Below are 20,253 nucleotides of genomic sequence, written 5' to 3'. Positions count from 1 at the left end.
AGCGGTCATGACATGCACTTAAAAACACTCTTATTTTAAAAGAAAAATACGGTCGTTACAGATATTCATCAGCACGTCATTTTAGATTTATGAGGGTAGTTCTTTCTTGTATATTCTTCCATTAATCACTCCTCCATGGAGTCTAAAAGCTATATATATATCTTCCCACAAAGCTAACTATAAAAAGCTTCATTACACGACCTTTTCCCTCACCATTATTTCTAGCAAAGATGGTTGGATTTTTCTATTCATCACCTCACCACAAAGGAGATCAAGTGGCTATAGAAAAAATTAAGGTATATCCAAACCTTTACTTCTACCATCTTCAATATCTAATCTTATTCATTTTCACAGAACAAAAAGACCATAATTTATCCAAAAGGCTTAGACATCACATGGGGCAAGGACGACCGATACTGGCGCTTGCCTAGCCGGTACCAAAACATGTAAGCGACTCTATCCGTTTTCATTTAAGACTTACATGCTTTGGTCGACATATATCGATATTTAACCTCTCAGGAAGGACCCGAGCGCAGCTGCGGAGCTGCTGCAAGTGTCGTGGCTCGAGGTGACATGCTCGACCGATAACGTCGAGGCTGGAAAAAGCTATAGAGTTGGCTTCAACGTATCGATGGCACCAGCGGCTTTTGGATGGAAAGGGTGTGACGTTTACATTATGGCTAAGATTGGGAAGGCAGGGAGATTTGTGTACAAAAAGATGTCGCTAGAGAACAAATGTTCTGTTCCAAATAAGTTTAGTATGCCGGAGGAGGGTCTTATTATCACTGTGAAACCTCCACCAAGTTCACTAGGAGACCATTGTCTGTACTTCGGAATGTACGAGGTTTGGAGTGGGAGGTGGAAGGGTGGACTCAAGATCCACCATGCATTTGTTGAGAACGTTAACCACGAGTCTTTATCAACTTGAGAGTGTTAAGGATATTTAGTCATGAATTATAATTTAACATATTATCATATTGGATCTTTTTATTATAAGCAAATACCTAGATATTTAGATATTTGTCTTCATTTACGGTAGGTATCATATTTTCCCTATTATTATAGGCAAATATGTTGTAATCATTTATTCTCATATCCTTTATAATTTATTAGATTGGATTCTTTAAATGATTATAAATAGAGAATTTTCAAGCTATGTGTTGGTTTTAACAAATATTGTCGGCACAAATTACAATTGGGATGACTTTATTAGAAGAATGTTTTTTAACTTTTGCGCATGAGGAAGGAAAATTTATTAGTCAAATTGATCTTCTTGAGAAAAACAATCGAATAGAAGAATGTTAGGAATAATGTTAGGAATCACCGACTTTGTTGTCTACTTTGAGTATAAGCTCTCATTTTATTTTATTTTGGTTTTCGAAAAGTAGAAATTATTCTTTACTAACCTTTTACCTCTCCCAACAATCCTCTCACTCAAATGTTTAGTTGCTAAATAAATTTGAAAAGGAATCACGGTATTATTTGTGGTCAGTCATTGGTTGAATTTTGGCAACTGATAAAAAGTATGTTAACCTTTAAATAAATTGGGTCATTTCATCCTCTCGTTTTTATGTCGCCTTTTCTAACGGATAGTTTTGTCAAAATACCTTGACGAAGGTTATAACTATAGTGCGCTAGGTCATTATTTTTTGGGCTAAAATTTGTTCGGGTATTTTCTTATAAATAAGACTCTCGTTTAATAGCAGAGACACATAGCCTATCACGTGGGTTTGGTTGATCATATAGTTACAAAGCATAGATACGGAGAATATGGTATACACGAAAGAAAGAGATGGTGGTATAGTGGATCAATACGTCATTGATCAAGTTGATCCTCTTTTCATTTGGAACCACAATGGACTATTGCATGCTCACTAATTATAAGAAATAAAGCAATTAATTAGAAAATGGTATGATTGTAAAATTAAATACAAAAAAAGATTGGTGTATCTCTACTTCGAGAATTATCACAGTTCCAAACTTAACGGGATTGTTCATCTTTTAGTAATCATTCTTTTCAATCTCCTTTTTTTTTTCTTTTTTTCATTAACAAATGTATTTTTCTCATGTTTCTATTTGCAGAGCATTCATCAAAACATTATTTTGATCGCATTTCATATACTCCCCTTACTGGACTACAACTTCCTTCATGGCTTACGAGTGCAATCCTCCCGAGATTAACACACTCAAATTTAAAACCTAACTCCTAATTTTTAATAGATCTAAGAGAAATTCGAGAATAAGAATTCAATAACTTACTTTTGGATTTTTTTCGTTTCTTAACAACTTTGGATCTAGAACATAAGGAGGCTCGGCCAGAATCGGACTTCTTGTGGCCGAAATCGGACTTACTTTCCTCTCTCTCTAGAACTTCCCTTCTCTCTTTACTTTTCTTTTCTTTTCCTTTCTTTTCCTCTCTTTTCTTTCCTTTTTTTCTTTTCTTTTTTGTTTCTTTTCTTTTCTTACCTTTAACTAACCTCCCAAAGGAGGGCATAATGACCAAATTACCCCTCTTGGTTGACTTTGACCATTTTTCTAATTTTTTCCATTTTTTCATTTATGTTTTTCTTAAGTTTATGAGAGTCTTCCGAGCATTTTTCTCTTCTACAAAGTCTTAAAATTCAACCCTTAAGACTGTCAATAAAATCTTAGGAGTTTGGTCTCGATAGAAAAAATCAGGTATTTAATACCTCATCGGGACTCGAGTGTTACACCCTAGTATGTGTTGAGCATGACTACTTTATTTTCCTTGGATTATGGTTTGTTAAAAACCATAAATCATTTGATTTTGTTGTCCAAAACTCGGAGGGTAATTTGTCTTAGGGGATTTTTACTAATTGCATGAGGTTTGTCCCTTTCATGAGAAGTTTGGATGGTTTCTCAACCCTAAGTGGTAAGCAGTAAGCAGAGGTTATTTTTCTAGTTTCCTTGACTAGTTTGATTTTCCACATAAAATTGGATTACTTGGACACAGGTCAAGAGCGTGTTCTTCTCTACAATATACACAAGACTCAGTTGCTGGTTGAGAAATTACAACAACAACAGCTTGGACTGACTTTAGCCAATGAACCTTGTCACAATGCTAGAGTCTAGAGAATATTAATGAATGAAACTAATTGAGCGTTGATGGATGTCAAAGCATCAATTTCAAGTACTCCTCAATTCTTTTTTCTTGGATTGCTTCTCACATCCGCCACTAACAATTGTTAGATGCTATTCTTTATGAGATCTCATAAGTTTCATTGTATGCCTTTGACAAGATAGGTCTATTGGCGGATGGATTCACCACATGTTTAGTAGCAATGTTAAGTCCATTCTAGAAAGTTTCCATTTGGATAAAATGGGGTAGCGATGGTGAGGGCATTTTCTAAGCATCTTCTTGAATCTCTCTCAAGCATCACTTAGTGTTTCATCTTCAAAATGTTGAAAAGCAACAATTTCATTTATGAACCGTGCATTTCTAGTGGGTGAGAAATACTTGAGAAAAAAATTCTCTACTAGACTACTCTAAGAATCAATTGCTCCCAGTGGTAAGGTGTTCAACCATGATTTAGCACCATCACTCAAATAATAAGGGAATAAACTCAATCTAATCACATCTTTATCCACTCACTAAATCAAGATGAGTCACTAACTCTCAAAAATAACTTTAGATGTAGGGGGGTCTTCTAACGGTAGTCCATAAAATGGCCCAATGGTTTGTAGCATTTGAAACATCACAAGCTTTATCTCAAAGTAGTAGATTGCATTTTGGGTTTGATAATGCACAGATTTAGCTCCTCCATAGCTGAGTTTGCATATTTATAATTGTCATTTCTCGGTCATCTGCTAAATTAATATTATTAGTAGGGATTCTCACTGGATTTGTAATCACGGCTGAATTTTGCAAACTGCTAATTTAGTTGGGATCCACGGTCTTCTTGTTGTATATTCTTTTATGTTATTCTCAACATTTGCATCGACCTTCGCCTAAAGATTCTCTCTATTTCATAGTCCAAAATAAATTTCAAACGAATAGGTGGGTTCATACATTAAATTCAACAGCAAAAAATTCAGCTTACTATTGCTTTTTTTTTAGCTCCAACTCACTACAATGTATCACAAGTAAAGTAACTGAATTAGGTTCCATAACATCAGTGCAAAAAAAACTCGATTACTTATGAAGGTATATAGTAAAATAGCGTGAAATTCACAAGAATAAGTTCAAGTATACACCCGCACATAAGTAACAAGTAATAAGTAAATTATTGATTATACAGCAAACTTTTTTTTTTTTTCTTTTTTTTTTTGCAAATTAAGTGAGTTTTATTGAACTTATTTAAGAATAAGTTCAAGTATACACCCTCACTCACATGCCTTATTCACTCACTGCAATTTAGAGATTAGTGAGATTTGTATCCTAAAATCTCGTAATTAATTATTTAATTTTTAATAATATTATTTACAATTTAATATTATCGGTTCTAATATATGGATAATGTTGGGTGCCTTATTCTTATTACAATAAATTTAGAGATTAGTGAGATTTGTATCCTAAAATCTCGTAATTAATTATTTAATTTTTAATAATATTATTTACAATTTAATATTATCGGTTCTAATATATGGATAATGTTGGGTGCCTTATTCTTATTACAATAAATTTAGAGATTAGTGAGATTTGTATCCTAAAATCTCGTAATTAATTATTTAATTTTTAATAATATTATTTGCAATTTAATATTATCGGTTCTAATATATGGATAATGTTGGGTGCCTTATTCTTATTACAATAAATTTAGAGATTAGTGAGATTTGTATCCTAAAATCTCGTAATTAATTATTTAATTTTTAATAATATTATTTGCAATTTAATATTATCGGTTCTAATATATGGATAATGTTGGGTGCCTTATTCTTATTACAATATTGATGCGACCCACGTAGGAAACATGTAAGTGACTATCTTATACAATAAATTTGTATAAACCACAAAATATTTAATCTCTTACTAAGTTATGAGCGTGATGGAATTGAGCTCCTATTGTAATGATTATATCTATGAACACAAGTTATTCCACAACAAAAATTCAACTATAGATCTATAGTAGAGAAGTATGGATATCAATTTATCAAAAATTTTAATTAATTAAATTTACATTATTAGAACTTTAAACGGATAGGTATAGAGTTAAACCAAAAGAATCCATTTAGTTTTTAATAAAAATCAAACCAAGATCCAATGTTTTGGCAATGCAAATGAAAAGTTCATTCTCTTCCCTATATTGGGTGATCTAAAAATTTTCGTAGAAAGTATGTGAATGAACAAAACATGTTGAAATGATCCAGGTTAGACGAGGGGCTAATCTTCACTCTTGTGAAAAAGAACATTTATATTTTGCGCATAAAATGTCGTAAGAAACTTTCCATTGATAGGATCGAGATCCTCAATTGGTCGTTATCCACATTTTCGTACACTCTGTTTCTGTAGATCTCTTTGATGGCATTGACTCCTCGACTGTCGAGGTTCTAAGTTTGCGATGGTAACCGTTAATTTTCAAGATGTCAATGTGAAGAAAAGTGTTATTTACAATGTAGGCTCCTCAAAATGCTCATACTTTTGGAATGAATGTAATTAAGCTAGCAAATTAACGTTGTGATCACAATGGAACCAACAAAAAGCTTTGGCAGCTAAGAACAAAGATGTGGAAGCAACAAAAGTTATTTGAAGAGCATGGCTGCTCAAAGTGCTCACACATTTACATGTACCATACCATGATTTCTCTTCGAGTTAGGGCAATCTCAAACAACATATCTATAAGTTACATACCTTCCTGCAGTCTCACTTGGTCGGATGATCTTCAAGACTTGTCCACGCTTCAACCCGTAATATCGAGCAATTGGATCAGTGACCTGAATGCGAGGTAGCTGAGATAAACAAACACAACATTATGTTAGAACAAAATTGTAACGGTTCAAGCTCACTACTAGTAGATATTATCCTTTTTGGATTTTTTTCGTTTCGGGCTTCTCCTTAAAGTTTTTAAAACTAGGGAGAGGTTTCAAGACCCTTGTAAGGAATGACCCTTATAAAAAATGCTTCGTTCTCCTCCTCAACTGATGTGGGATCTCACAATCTACCTCTCTTTAGGGCACAGTCCTCACTGTCGTTCCCTTCTCCCATCGATGTGGGACCCCCAATCCACCCCCCCCCCCCCCCCCCCTTCAGGACCCAGTGTCCTTGCTGACACACCGCCTCATGTCCACCTCCTTCAGGGCCGAGTGTCCTTGCTGACACACCGCCTCGTGTCAACCCCCTTCAGGGCTCAGCCTCCTCGCTGGCACATCGCCCGGTATCTTGCTCTACTACCATTTGTAACAACTCAAACTCATCGCAAACAGTATTGTCCTTTTTGGGTTTTTCCCTTTTGGGCTTCCTCTTAATGTTTTTATAACACGTCTACTAGGGAAGGGAAAGGTGTCCACACCCTTATAAAAAAATGTTTTATTCTCCTCCCCAACGAACGCGGGATCTCACAAAAACAATATACATTTCAAGAGACTTTTTAATGAGTTCACTTCGGTGCCTTTCGAGAAAAAAATCGATACTCACCTGCGTTTCTTTCACCGTATACCTCTCCAACAACGTCTTCTTCTCTTCATTTGTCAACAGCTGATGCTCAGGAATAAGAACATGATCTTTAACATTAACCATCAATTCAGCTTCCTTCAACAACAAGTAGAAAAGGGTAATTATAAGCACAATGATATGAAAATCACAAAACTTTTGCAGCTTAGTCTCAAACAATACCTGAAAAACCTCCAAATGGAATTTAGACGATATTTCGCTTATACAAGTACGAGCAAACGGGGTCAAATTCTGTTGAACAACCAATATAGCTCGAAAAACATTCTCCGATTTCATACGATTCGTATATGTTTTCATCGTCTTGACACCGACCTTCGGCTCATCAGGAAAAAATATATATATCTATAGAAACGAGCCATAAACAAGAGATGAACAAATAAAAGGATCACTAACGATTCATATTATCATTGTATAGCATGAAACTCTACCTGATCAGAGCTATTATTTCTCATGGCTTTATTGATAACAAGATCTTCTCTCTTCATGTTATCACCATACTTATTCCTAAATTGATTTCTTGACATCTCAATGTCCAAATCTCCAACATAGTAGCCTCGATCTTTCAACATTTGCATCAATGTTTTTCGGACTCTAAAGAGTTTCGTGATTTCTTCCTCTGATAACACCATCGCTTTTAGCTAATAAATCGTTAAACAATTCAGTTCTCAGTATTATTCTCAACGAGTAGTACGAAAAACAATATAAATCTCAAACCCTAAACCAAAGAAGAGGGGAAATTAATCATACACCATATAGGAATTCCATAGCCAAATAAAAGGAAATCACTAAATCACAAACACTCGATTCGACGCATATATTGAAACGTTCCGATCAAATTTCGGGCAGTTCTCAACCATTATTCTCAATAAATAGTACAAAGAACCGTATAAATCTCAAACCCTGAACCAAAAACAGAGGGGAAATTAATCATACCGTATATAGGAATTACAAAGCCAAATAAAAGGAAATCGCTAAATCACAAACACTTTCGACACATATGTTGAAACTTTATGATCAAATTTCAAACAGTTCTCAATCATTATTCTCAATAAGTAGTACGAAAAACAGTATAAATCTCAAACCCTAAACCAAAAACAGAGAGGAAATTAACCGTACAACATATAGGAGTTCCATAGCCAAATAAAAGGAAATCACTAAATCACAAACACTCACACATACATTGAAATGTTATGATCAAATTTCGAATAACTCTCAATCATTATTCTCAATAAGTAGTATATAAAAAACAGTATAAATCTCAAACCCTAAACCAAAAACAAAGGAGAAGTTAATCGTACAACATATAGGAATTTCAGAGCCAAATATAAGGAAATCGCTAAATTACAAACACGATTCGACACATACATTGAAACGTTAGGATCAAATTTCAAACAGTTCTCAATCATTATTCTCAATAAGTAGTACGAAGAACGGTATAAATCTCAAACCCTAAACCAAAAACACGGGAGAATTAATCGTACAACATATAGAAATTCCATAGCCAAATAAAAGAAAATTGCTAAATCACAAACTCTCGTTTCGAAGCATACATTGAAACGTTCTGATCTACGCATACATTGAAACGTTCTGATCTACGCATACATTGAAACATTCCGACCGACGCATACATTGAAACAAATCAAATTTCAAAAAGAAGTACAAGTAGGAAAAAAAAAAAAAGCCCTAAACCTTAATCCAGCCAAAAACGAGAACAACATCAAATCCATCAAATATATATATATCAACAAAATCACATACCCGAAAACAAGAGTGCTATGAACTTCTAAGAAGAAAATGTATCTGAAAAACCTGATTAAGAAGGAAATTATGGTTGATTTGATTTTTATTTGCAGTGCTTTCTCTCTCAACCCAAATATGTTGGTTTAGGTCTTCCAACAATTGTGGAGCTTTATAAGGAAGTGTTCTTTCTAAGCATTCTTTTGGCCAAAAACAATTTAATTTTCTTTACCTCTAAAACCTAATTACCTTCTCAATGAGGTTTTTGTTGGAAGATGGAAGTCACACATCCGCTAATTTAGGGAATGATCATGCGTTTATAATCAACTAATAATATCTTCATTGATACGAGACCTTTTGGGGAAGCCCAAAACAAAGTCATGAGAGCTTATGCTCAAAGTGGATAATATCATACCATTGTCGAGAGTCGTGTTCGTCTAACTATTTTAATCATTGAATTATGCTGTTGTTGATTGATGCTTACATGTGAATCGATTAAATTAATTAAAATTTATCGTGCAAATTAATTTTATATAAATTCAAACGTGACATCTATTTTTATTCTTTAGTTTAATAATTCCAATAATGGAAATTAAACCATTAATTTTTAAGATGATAATTGATGGATGACATAAACATTTAAATAAATAAAAAATGTTAATGATATTATTTTTTAAATACAATAATGAAAGTTGAAGAGTTTTCTCCTCTCTTCCTTACATTTTAGTTGTTCTTTTCAAATTTGATTTCTCCTCTCGTTGTTTTCGAATTTGGTTTTGCTTGGTCGGGTCTTTCTCATTTAAGTTGTACCTTTAAACAAAAGGATCTAATACGGAAAATTGATGTTGATGTTGCTAGGTGCTCTTGCGAGGTTCCCTCTCTGATCCGACCACTTTAAATCGAGAACGTGGGACGTGAATTCATAAACTAAATCCCTACAGAAGTCGCGTCATTGCATTTGTTCAATCGGAGGTCGCGTCACTACATTTGTTCAATCGAATCGGTGATTCAGGCTACAATCACTAATGACTGGAACTTGGTCCGAGCACTTGTGATTGAGTTGCCTGCACCATGACTGGAACTTGGTCCGAGCACTTGTGATTGAGTTGCCTGCACCTGAACTTGAGAAAGATTTTTTATATTGATCGTGTCTCACCTCCACCCATCACTCGTGTCTCGTGTCGTGTAGTGTACCAAAACTATTTCTTCCAATTAGACCACTCCAAAGAAACTTCTTTTTTTATTTGGGTCATTGTTTTTAGAACAGAGGAACAATCATTCAGTTGCGTTTCTTTTTTTTTCTTTTTTTTTTATATAATACATAAGAAATAAAAAATAAAAAAGTGGTGTCCAAATTTTTAAATATACATTTTCACCACATAAATTAAGTACAAATGACTGTACATATTGTTCATCAATTGCGCACGCTCGTGGGGCTGATTGCAGTCGAGTTTAGTTTGAAACAACGTATCGTTGCATGAGAAATAATTTCATGCATCGACTGATACGCTAAGAGCATTCAGCTCAACGTGCTGCTTACCCTCTTTCTGGGGATGAACGATAATGGTTGCGCAAGCCTCAGCCCTCGAAGATGGACAGTCCCCGACAACTCGAGATAGCGTTATGGAACTCACCAATGGCTTCCCATTACACAACTCATCTGGTTTATTTTGGTCGTTGGAGATGATCTCCCATTCCTCTTTTAGAGCAGCTACTTGCAGACCCTTGTCCACATGGCTTTCGACCTCGAAAGCAGTTGGCAAGATCACATAGTCGTTCAGTGGGTCGTAGAATGGGTCGGGATCGCCTGCTTTGAGCCAATGCTTGAGGCTTCGGAATAAGCGGTGGTCTCTAAGAACACGCTGGTGCTCACCAGGGACCCCAATCCTCGCTACTGCATCAAGTCCATCGGCCTGAAAAGAAAAAAGCACCATGGCTTCTGAGCATTTTTTGCAATCACTTTCGTCCAAAATGAACCAAAACAACAGTGTGAGAAAGCTACATCTTCGTGTTCGACAAAAATGAACCAAAATTAGCAGCAACACAGTGTGTGAGAAAGCTACATGTTCGAGTTCGACCAAAATGAACCAAAATTAGCAGCAACACAATGTGTGAGAAAGCTACATGTTCGTGTTCGACCAAAATGAACCAAAGTTAGCAGCAACACAGAGAGTGAGAAAGCTACATGTTCGCGTTCGACCAAAATGAACCAAGTTAGCAGCAACACAGAGTGTGACCAAAATGAACCAAATTAGCAGCAACACAGAGTGTGAGAAAGCTACATGTTCGTGTTCGACCAATATGAACCAAATTAGCAGCAACACAGAGTGTGAGAAAGCTACATGTTTGTGTTCGACCAAAATGAACCAAAATTAGCAGCAACACAGAGTGTGAGAAAGCTACATGTTTGTGTTCGACCAAAACGAACCAAAATTAGCAGCAACATAGAGTGTGAGAAAGCTACATGTTCGTGTTCGACTAAAATGAACCAAAATTAACAGCAACACAGAGTGTGAGAAAGCTACATGTTCGTGTTCAACCAAAATGAATCAAAATTAGCAGCAACACGGAGTGTGAGAAAGCTACATGTTTGTGTTTGACGAAAATGAACCAAAATTAGCAGCAACACAGTGTGAGAAAGCTACATGTTCGGAAAACGATCACATATTCACATGGTAGAAAATTATCTAAACTATAGGCTAAAGTACACCCGAAGCAAAACAAAACAAGGACAGACCACCAAGAGGCTCTTAGTAAAAAACGTTACGGGACGTTTTGGGATTCTACCTAAAATTCTAGATCCAAGCTAAAAACTTCATAATTTTATCTTAACAATGGGAAAAAATACATCAGATCATCATCTAAAAAGCGAAACGAAACAGAATAAACCTCCAAGGAACTCTTAGTAAAAAGGGTTTGGGGCAGAAACATATTTCAAGGAGCAGAATCTCAATGCCTAATTGATTAGTTAGAAGAAGAGGGTGAGGTAACAAACCATTGCCGATTCCACGGGAACTGTCCCATCACCATCGACGTAAACATACTTCGGCTGAAATCAAGAAAATTCAAGTAAGCTTTCGAGATTGATTTTTATAACTTAAAAGATGGCTAAAAGAGAGAGAATCATAGGACAAAATTGAATTGCGTAGCAAAATGTTAAATCATAATTGAAAAGATGCAATAGAATAGACAACAATGACCTCAATGTATCGCAGTTTTTGTAAATCAGCAACAGGATTTTCTGCATCTCCATAGCTAAACCAAGAAAAATTCGACATATCAGAAAATAACATGATGAAGCAAACATCAAAATAATCGAAACATTTCGTCTACAATGAATTCATGTCAAATATCATTTAGCATAACGAAGACTTACCAAACGGTATGCGGCGTCTCGAGACCTGTTGCATATATATTGTAAAACTTGACCTGAGGAGGTAGTTTAGCGTTCTTCAGAATTTCCCTCGTCTCGTTCGCCCATTTCAAGATCTCCAAATTAAATGGCAGGGGAATATCCATTCCATCATGAAGAATCTGGTTCGGTTCAAGTATATAGAAAAAAAAAAGTGTTATAACTTCGATCTCGTACGTGATTTATTTATAGTTGCGCACACAACAACCAATGGTACCATAAACCACAAGCTTTCCAAACCTTACTTCAAAATCATCTATTTCAAGAACTTTCTAAGCAGAACGATCGATGAGAATAACGTTCTTATCTGATAATGTTCCCTTTTGAAAAATTACAATAAGCAATTAGAACTCACCATGTTTGTCGAAAGAGATTCTGTCAGTATTTCGACACTTTCTTTAAGCGAGTAAGATTCCAACAACTTGTGAGCGTTTCCATCCGCGTCAAGTTTCTCTCTCCAGACTTCAAGTAGAGGAATGTGTTGCCAATCAAAGTCCGGAGAGCCCATTAGTTCATAAATCGATGGACACTCAATAAGCTGAAGAGGGGAAAAACGAGTATTAACTAAGCCAGAAGAGTATCCAAAAATTTAAATACAATTCAAAAACTAAAACACAATCTGCACAAGAATATCAAACTGAAAAAAACACAAACCTCAACAAATCCACAAGAAAAAAAGAGGAGAACGATTTCTTAAGAAGACGAGTATCAGTCACATTTGAGAGGAAAGAAATCAAAATAACCTCTACATATTTTGTAACACCCCAAGCCCACCGCTAGCAGATATTGTCCTCTTTGGGTTTTCCCTTTCAGACTTTCCCTTAAGGTTTTTAAAACACATCTGCTAGGGAGAGGTTTCCACTCTCTTATAAATAGCGTTTCGTTCTCCTCCCCAACCAATGTAGGATCTCACAATCCACCGCCCTTCAGGGCCAAGCGTCCTCGCTGCCACTCGTTCCTTTCTCCCGTCAATGTGAGACCCCCACTAAATCCACCCACTTCGAGTCCCAGCGTCCTTACTGGCGGTGCCCACGTCGTGTCTACCTCCCTTCAGGGAACAGCCTCCTCGCTGGCACATCACCCGATGTCTGCCTCTAATACCATTTGTAACGCCCCAAGCCTACCGCTAGCAAATGTTGTCCTCTTTGAGCTTTCCCTTTCAGGCTTTCCCTCAAGGTTTTTAAAACACGTCTGCTAGGGAGAGGTTTCCACACCCTTATAAAGGGTGTTTCATTCTCTTCCCCAACCGATATGGGATCTCACATATTCAATCTATCATAAGTATTAAACCACTTAAAGGCTAAAATCTAACGACAAACCGAAAGAACTAAGCTCAACTGAAAAGTCAAAAGATAGTAACCAGAGAAAAGATGGCTCGACACTACCACGTCAATCACGAGACCAAATTCCTCCGTCTTAAAAAATAAAATAAATATGAGCGTGAAACATATAATGGACATCGTCCTTTTGATTCATACCAGTTGGTGCATGCTCCACTTTGATATGAAGAAGTTCTCTCTCCATCCATTTACGAATGACATTCCACTCACAAAGGTAGATGTAACATATCCAGGTGCACCTGTTAAACCCATATTTCAATTATTCAGTCTAGCAATTGCAAAAACAATGAACTCTCATAAATATGGTAAGAAATCTTTCATATCTTAAATACTTTTGAATCTCACCCTGGAATGGAGCAGCAATTGCAATCCAATTCTGCACATACTTCTCAAAAATCTGCAAACAAACATAAGAAACTATTTGATTAAAACTCTTCATGTAGCGGAGAAGGAATACACGAAAATAGACATGAAACAGAAGAATCGAGCCTCCACCCTTCTCCGAAGGAAACGATAAAATGAAATAAACTAACAAAATAACTTGGAGTGTTTTTATGTGAATCAACTAATCAGTGCAAATTGTAAAGAGAATGGATCACCCAAATTATACAATGCAAGATTTTTGCCCCTCCATTGAAAAAAAATGTTAGTTCCATAGGAGTTCGGATGAAAACGGTTATAGATGATTATAGATAAAGAATGTGGAGAACGAAAATCTTTACGTCGCTGCGCAGGCTCATGAAGCATTTCACTAAAAGACCGCCCATTGAATGACTAATAAGATTAATCTTTTTCCCTCCTGAAGCATTATATACTGCTTCCAGTTTCGCAGCTAAGAGATCCAACGTTTCAGGCAACCTAGAAAAAACAGGTAAGAAAAAGTGTTACAAGACCCCGAACAAGGAACCTAAGAATAATATAAACAATCGATATCGGAAAACTCAATAAGGATATTACAAGTCGTGCAGAAAGTGCAAAGCAGGGACAGTATTATATGACCTGATATGTAAGTTACATCACGAAAATGAAAATATCAAAGGTATTGAAAGAAGATGTCGGTAGTGATAAAATAATCCGAAGTTTAGTTGATACCTGTTACTTTGACGAAAATCATATCCGAACCCAAAAAGCGTTTTTCCTTCTTGAAAACCCCACTTGGTCATTTCGACAATCATGTCATGGAAATAGTAAACAGAATCGCATCCAATGATCTATGATGCAAATAAAAATCTTGTTCAGTCTATTAGGTATAAGTTTCAACTACTTTAATTGGCTAAATTGAAGAAAGACAATCAGAAAATATTTGTACACTGAATCGAATATTTTCAAGAATTCATATGGCTTGAAGTTTTGGGATAAAATATAAAAATTACACACGGTTTCGACAAGAATCATCGCTAAGCCCTATAAGATTTTCCACATACATTAAACACAATACAACATATTCATGAAATTGAGAGTTGGAACGTGCTTGTATGCATAACACATGCATGTATATACTGATACTTTATCTACAAAACCCAAATTTATCTATGATTAAACATAATTATATACAAACCGATCGTTAAAAATAAAACGTACATGTCTTAGTGTGTGCAGATGCACGTGAAGAAAAGGATTAGATCTTTCGGTCCATCCCAAGTGCCAACGGGTTTGGACTTAAGTATTTTTAAAAGCAAAATTCAGTATATAGTAAGACTAAAAGTATACCATGTCAGGGTCCAAAGTATCGATTGCATACAATCCGTTTCTCTCATCAGGAACTTTGATTTTGACCTTTGGATCAAAACATACAGTCTCACCTGTTTCACAAGAAGATATTAGTGCACTAGAAAAAGACATAGAATGATGGCAAGCTTTTCTCGTCTTTTTTCGTGTTCTTTTTCCCCCCTCCACAATTGAAAGCATTTTCTCATCACATATCACAAGCACCAGAGCAAACCGGAAAAAAATTGTATCACAAGTTTTCGAGGGGAAAAGTGTTATCGACATAACTATGAAAAATGAAAAGTTAGCAGCTCAACCAGACTAGCCAAGTCTTGCAAAACTAAATCAGTTTCCAGCCAACTACTTGACAAGTTCTATAATCGATTCGTAACGTTGGATAAAATCAATACTGAGGCAGCATTGACTTAAGTACCCACCTATTCATTGTAAACTACGTCTAATTCATGGCAATCTTTGCAAGCTCTCTTCAAGACAAATTAGTATGACCTTTAAGTAGAATCCATTTCTTCTTAAAACCGAGGATTGACTAAATTTGTAATAGTCCAAGCCCGCTGCTAGCAGATATTGTCCGCTTTGAGCTTTTCTTTTCAGGCTTTCCCCTCACAGTTTTAAAACGCGTCTCCACACCCTTATAAAGAATGTTTCGTTCTCCTCCTCAACCGATGTGGGATCTCACAATCCACCCCCTTTGGAGCCCAGCATCCTCGCTGGCACTCGTTCCTTTCTCCAATCGATTATGGGACCCCTCAATCCACCCCCTTTGGGGCCAGCGTCCTTGCTGACACACCGCCTCATGTCTACCCCCCTTCGGGGCTCAACCTCCTCGCTAGCACATCGTCCGGTGTCTAGCTCTAGTACCATTTGTAACAGCCCAAGCCCACCGCTAGCAAATATCGTCTGCTTTGGCTTTCCCTTTCCGGCTTCCTCTCATGTTTTTAAAACGTGTCTGCTAGGGAGTGATTTCCACACCCTTTTAAAGAATACTTCGTTCTCTTCCCCAACAAACGAGGGATCTCACAACATTTGAGTCATTTATTAATGAAGTTCTCACGACACAATTGAACAACTGATAATACGGGAATCATAACAAACTTCATAAATTAGAAGGCCATCTAAAATATGCTAAAGCTGGAGAAGCTGAGCTAAGTTTTTACACCTTCATATACAAGTTACTACATTGATGACTTCCATCTCCTTGTTTTCCCAAAATTTTTGAGCAATGAAATCATTTCGAAACATCATATTCCAAGGGAACCCAAACCCTAAAACAAGAACACAAATTGAAAGCTATAAAAACGACCCCCAATCACCAAAGCTACCTGAAATTTACAAAGAAAAACTAGTGTACGAAACAAAATAGAAAGCCAATAACATTACCAGAAGAAGGATCGTAAAAAGACCAGAGGTCGGTTCGGAATTTAGTATCAGCCCCTAATATCCTGACCCAAACTCGCTCCTCTTTGCCCGTATCCTCATGAACCGCGTTCAAGATCGAACCAGCAACTCCCGGAACCAAAAGAACAGGATCGAGATTCGGATCGACGTACGGCTCGGGTTTCTTGATCAGCTTCAACCACAACTCCACCGACTTCACTATCTCCTCCAAGAGCACAGCCATACCAATCAAACCAAAGAAGGTCAATTCGCAGGCAGAAAGCTGGTCAACGAACCCCAAATCGGAGAAGAAAGAAGAAGAAGAAGACAGCGACGGCGACGGCGACGGCGAGCAGAATAATGAGGATCGGATAAGGATTTGGAAATGCCTGAAGCGTGGCAACCAGAAATCTGAAGGAAAGAGGCGGAGGTTTGTCCGGACTTGCAAATGATTGAATCGAAGTCGTCGGTCGATGTCCTCCACGGCTCCACCTCAACAGATAAATCCATAATTTATTTCTATTTAGAAAATTTTAAAAAAAAATGTGGGAAAAATCCACAGAAATAACATGAGTTCCCAATGTTTTTTCTTTTTTTTTTTTTTTTAGAGTTCATTTAAAAATTTTGTATTTTTACTGATCCTTAAATTTAGAATGCTTAAAGGTTAGATGTTCAAAATATTTCCACAATTCATATGGTTGAACTTGTCAAAAATATTGAATGAATTATAAGGATCGACTTATTAAATACTTGTACAGAACCTAATTTGAGCATATTCATGCTTTGACATAAAATTAAACCGGTCAATTCAAAATATTGCTCATGAACAGATAAGCAAGTGCAACAACTGAAAAATTAGAACTAGGAAGAAAAAAACAAAATAAAAAATTATCCCACGTTGACTAGATTGAAAAAGTGGGAACTTGGGAAGATTCATCGACTTACTGAGTCACAATCGTTCCTCTGTTTCATCCCAATTTTGTGATTTGGAGCTAGTTTGAGAATATATTTTCTAACAGCTCTAGGTCGGGCTTTCAGCTAATTTGGCTATTGTTTAATATGTTTAGATCCTTTCCTACCATTTTCAACTCTTTGAAAAGCGTTTTAAATACTTTTAGAAACATTTAAGGTTAGTATGACTATTTTTTAGATAGAGCTGAGTCAATTTCTATAATAGAATTCTAATTTATGGTTGTGGGACTCCTTAGGCAGAATTAGATTTCAAGGAGTAGTTTTAAACTAGCATCAAGGAAGCATAGTCACTTAGGTTCAGGACAACCAAGTAAGTAGTTATACTGTGGCTTGATTGGATGACTTGATTATTGTATGAACGACACATGCCCTGTGACCCTTACACGTATAATGTTTCATGATTCGATGAATTTTAGCTCTTTCCTTTTTTTTTTTTTTTTTTTTGTTTGATAAATATGTTGTATTATTATATATTTATAGTAATATCATAGGTATTATTTAATAACCGCAAACATGTTTAAATTAATAAAGTTAACCAAAATCAGGTTATAGTGTAGTTCAACACATGGCAAGCACGTTTATACATACGACCAAAAGGTTAGATGTTCAAAATATCTCCACTCTCCATACGGTCGAACTCTTTAAAAGTATTGAATTAATTATAAAGATCGACTTATTAAATACTCGTACAGAGCCCAGCTTGAGCATAGTCAAACTTTGTCGTAAAATTAAGCATGTCAATTCGAAGTATTGCTCATGAACAGGTAAACAAGTGTAACAACCGAAAAATTAGAACTATGAATAGAAAATAGAAAAAAAAAATTATCGGATTAACTTGAGAAAGAGGGAAGTTGGACTCGAAGATCCATTAGCTTGCTAAGTTACAACCATTACTCCCTTTCATCCCATTGGCCATTCGGAGCTAGTTGGAGAAGACATTTTCTAACTGCTCTACATTGGGCTTTTCGCTAATTCGGCTCAAGTTTGATATTCTTGGATCCTTTCCTACCAATTTCGACTTTTCGGAAAATGTTCTTACACTTTCAGCGATTTTTAAGGTTAGTATTACTGCTTTTTAGTTAATTTAAATTATTTAGAGCTAAGTTTAGATTATTTTATGCTAAGATAAGTCAATTTTCATAATAGAATTCTAATTTATTGTCGTGGACTCATTGGGTGGAATTAGATTTCGAGAAGTAGTTTTAAGTTATCATGAACGAAGTGTAGTGACTTTGACTTAGGACAACAAGTAATTAGTTTTAGCGTGGCTTGGTTGGATGACTTAATTGTTGTATGAACGACGCATGCCCAAGGGCCCCTACACGTGTAGTGTTTTATGATTTTTTTTTACATGTATTACGTTAAGTTTATACTATGATATGCATTATATCATGATTACAACTTAGATATGTATAAGTTACATTATGATGCCATTACGCTATGTTGTGGAATTATGATGTGATATCGATGTTGTAAGATGCATGTCCCTCCATAAGCCACACCAAAACTATGCTAACATGTTCACCATATGTCTATAAGACATTAGAAAGTCATATATGTATCTACGAAAGATGTGATAATTTTATGTATGTCTCATAGAAATACTATGTTAGTCCTCTGTCATGAGCTTATGTGTGGCGACTTCATGCCGTTTTATATATCACGTGCATCGAGATATTTCTCCATTATGATTAGTACGGACGTGTACATTACAATAACTATGTATGTTATGATATGGCACTGGTAGCGTGAGCGTATGCTAGCTGAAGGGCAGGCCCAGAGATATTTATACGCCTGCCTGGTGGATCCATGCACGTGTGTACGAGTCATGTGTAAAGAAGAACTACATATCCAATTTTCACCAAAATAGAGTTCAAAACTATGATGTTTTTTAAAAAAAAAAAAAAAAAAAAAAAAAGATAGATCCCACCATGATTGCATGTGATTGCATTTCTCGACTTCAATAGTGGTGATACTTACTGATTATTTTTAAATATTCAAGCACATGTATGAATGACAACATCATTATGTATACCATAGGAATGCTGTTATGATAGTTGCATTTCTGTCTAATTGTAGCCCTAAGATTTAAACAAGGCGTAACCATTACTTTGAACTTATCGTTATTTCGTTTTTACTGTTCCATTGATGTTTACTTTGATTTGAATGAATTTTTTTGAAATAGTTTAAACTCATAACCTCGTTTATGAAATGTTTATATGTCATGCATGCAATGACGATCTTATTTTTAATAGGAACATAAGGCCATTACAATTGATATCAGAGCTCTAGAAATGCTTGCAGTGCCGACCTTATTTGTCATGGCCTTGCAGCAAATGTTCGTTATCTAATAAATAAAAATTAGATTTTTCGAATAACATTTTCTATTTTATAAAATAAAATTATATATAAGAAAAATTCATGAGAGTTTTAGATGAATGAATCTTATTTACTTATTTAATTATTTTTAAAAAACGAAGGAATCTTTAATTATTGATTATAAATTTATGTTCCAAAGTAGCATCCAACTAAAACTATTATTATTATTATTATTATTAATCTATATTATCATTTAGTATTTATAATATTTTTAACGATGAAAATTATAAAAATTTTAAATTGTGATTAAAATTAAATTTTATAAAACTAATTTACAATTTAATCCTAATTCATATACTACTTAACACGTGGCAACATGTTTTTTTTTCTTTTTCATATATTAATTATATTATATTTTAATGGCAAAGTAATTCAAAATTTTGAATGCAAGAAATATACAGATAATTCAACCTCTTCACGTAACCGTTTTAATTGACTTTCTTTTCTTTTAGTAGACGTAGCTTCTAAGTCATTTGAAAAATAAAATAAAATAAAATAAAATAAAATAATTATCACAAATTATGACCGCTTAATAAAATTTTTGGCTTTTAGAATTACAGAATCAAATATTAAAATATAATAATTAGTTATGAAATATATTATAAACAACAGTAATCATTAATATTTTATTTTAAAATTTGATTAGTAGTATATTTTATCTTGTTCGGAAGATTTATTAGTTT

The 20,253-nt window shown here is 35.2% G+C and overlaps 3 protein-coding genes and 1 non-coding gene across 4 annotated transcripts; 2 read left to right on the top strand and 2 right to left on the bottom strand.

The window, feature by feature from the left end:
* The first annotated feature begins 161 nt into the window (after positions 1–161).
* On the top strand, positions 162–975 carry LOC111802632 (protein PHLOEM PROTEIN 2-LIKE A9-like). Its single transcript, XM_023687064.2, has 3 exons — positions 162–296; positions 355–446; positions 520–975. Exons 1-3 carry the CDS (start codon positions 231–233, stop codon positions 926–928), a joined length of 567 nt encoding a protein of 188 aa, XP_023542832.2. The 5' UTR covers positions 162–230; the 3' UTR covers positions 929–975.
* Positions 976–3,346: 2,371 nt separating this feature from the next.
* LOC147791300 (small nucleolar RNA R71) lies at positions 3,347–3,453 on the top strand. Its single transcript, XR_015422550.1, has one exon. It is a non-coding gene; the product is annotated as a small nucleolar RNA R71 (small nucleolar RNA).
* A 2,152-nt stretch (positions 3,454–5,605) lies between these two features.
* On the bottom strand, positions 5,606–8,494 carry LOC111801319 (DNA-directed RNA polymerases II and IV subunit 5A-like). The gene is made up of 5 exons (XM_023685269.2): positions 8,387–8,494; positions 7,057–7,266; positions 6,791–6,970; positions 6,593–6,706; positions 5,606–5,907 (listed from the first exon to the last, which is right to left on the bottom strand). The coding sequence occupies exons 2-5, from the start codon at positions 7,255–7,257 to the stop codon at positions 5,782–5,784; spliced, it is 621 nt and encodes a 206-aa protein (XP_023541037.2). The 5' UTR covers positions 7,258–7,266; positions 8,387–8,494; the 3' UTR covers positions 5,606–5,781.
* Positions 8,495–9,709: 1,215 nt separating this feature from the next.
* Positions 9,710–16,706, bottom strand: LOC111801912 (alpha/beta-Hydrolases superfamily protein). The gene is made up of 11 exons (XM_023686141.2): positions 16,223–16,706; positions 14,828–14,919; positions 14,210–14,328; positions 13,840–13,975; positions 13,463–13,514; positions 13,256–13,356; positions 12,133–12,315; positions 11,742–11,899; positions 11,566–11,620; positions 11,361–11,414; positions 9,710–10,278 (listed from the first exon to the last, which is right to left on the bottom strand). The coding sequence occupies exons 1-11, from the start codon at positions 16,461–16,463 to the stop codon at positions 9,856–9,858; spliced, it is 1,614 nt and encodes a 537-aa protein (XP_023541909.2). The 5' UTR covers positions 16,464–16,706; the 3' UTR covers positions 9,710–9,855.
* Positions 16,707–20,253: the final 3,547 nt, after the last annotated feature.

This window comes from Cucurbita pepo, chromosome 9, assembly GCF_057944985.1.
Source record: "Cucurbita pepo subsp. pepo isolate OVF chromosome 9, ASM5794498v1, whole genome shotgun sequence".
NCBI classification, from domain to species: Eukaryota; Viridiplantae; Streptophyta; class Magnoliopsida; order Cucurbitales; family Cucurbitaceae; genus Cucurbita; species Cucurbita pepo.
Note: the sequence above shows the minus strand (reverse complement) of the source record. Positions and strands in the feature narration are given on the sequence as shown.

What these genes read in the sequence shown, in the direction of transcription:
- LOC111802632 (XM_023687064.2), top strand. Translation starts at nt 231, where the DNA reads ATGGTTGGATTTTTCTATTCATCACCTCACCACAAAGGAGATCAAGTG. An exon ending in TGGCTATAGAAAAAATTAAG is followed by an intron (nt 297 to 354) that starts GTATATCCAAAC and finishes TCATTTTCACAG; the next exon opens with AACAAAAAGACCATAATTTA. An exon ending in CCTAGCCGGTACCAAAACAT is followed by an intron (nt 447 to 519) that starts GTAAGCGACTCT and finishes TTAACCTCTCAG; the next exon opens with GAAGGACCCGAGCGCAGCTG.
- LOC111801319 (XM_023685269.2), bottom strand. Translation starts at nt 7,257, where the DNA reads ATGGTGTTATCAGAGGAAGAAATCACGAAACTCTTTAGAGTCCGAAAA. An exon ending in GAAATAATAGCTCTGATCAG is followed by an intron (nt 6,971 to 7,056) that starts GTAGAGTTTCAT and finishes TCGTTTCTATAG; the next exon opens with ATATATATATTTTTTCCTGA. An exon ending in ATACGGTGAAAGAAACGCAG is followed by an intron (nt 5,908 to 6,592) that starts GTGAGTATCGAT and finishes TGTTTATCTCAG; the next exon opens with CTACCTCGCATTCAGGTCAC.
- LOC111801912 (XM_023686141.2), bottom strand. Translation starts at nt 16,463, where the DNA reads ATGGCTGTGCTCTTGGAGGAGATAGTGAAGTCGGTGGAGTTGTGGTTG. An exon ending in TTTTTACGATCCTTCTTCTG is followed by an intron (nt 14,920 to 16,222) that starts GTAATGTTATTG and finishes CTTGTGAAACAG; the next exon opens with GTGAGACTGTATGTTTTGAT. An exon ending in AATCTCTTTCGACAAACATG is followed by an intron (nt 11,900 to 12,132) that starts GTGAGTTCTAAT and finishes GAACCGAACCAG; the next exon opens with ATTCTTCATGATGGAATGGA.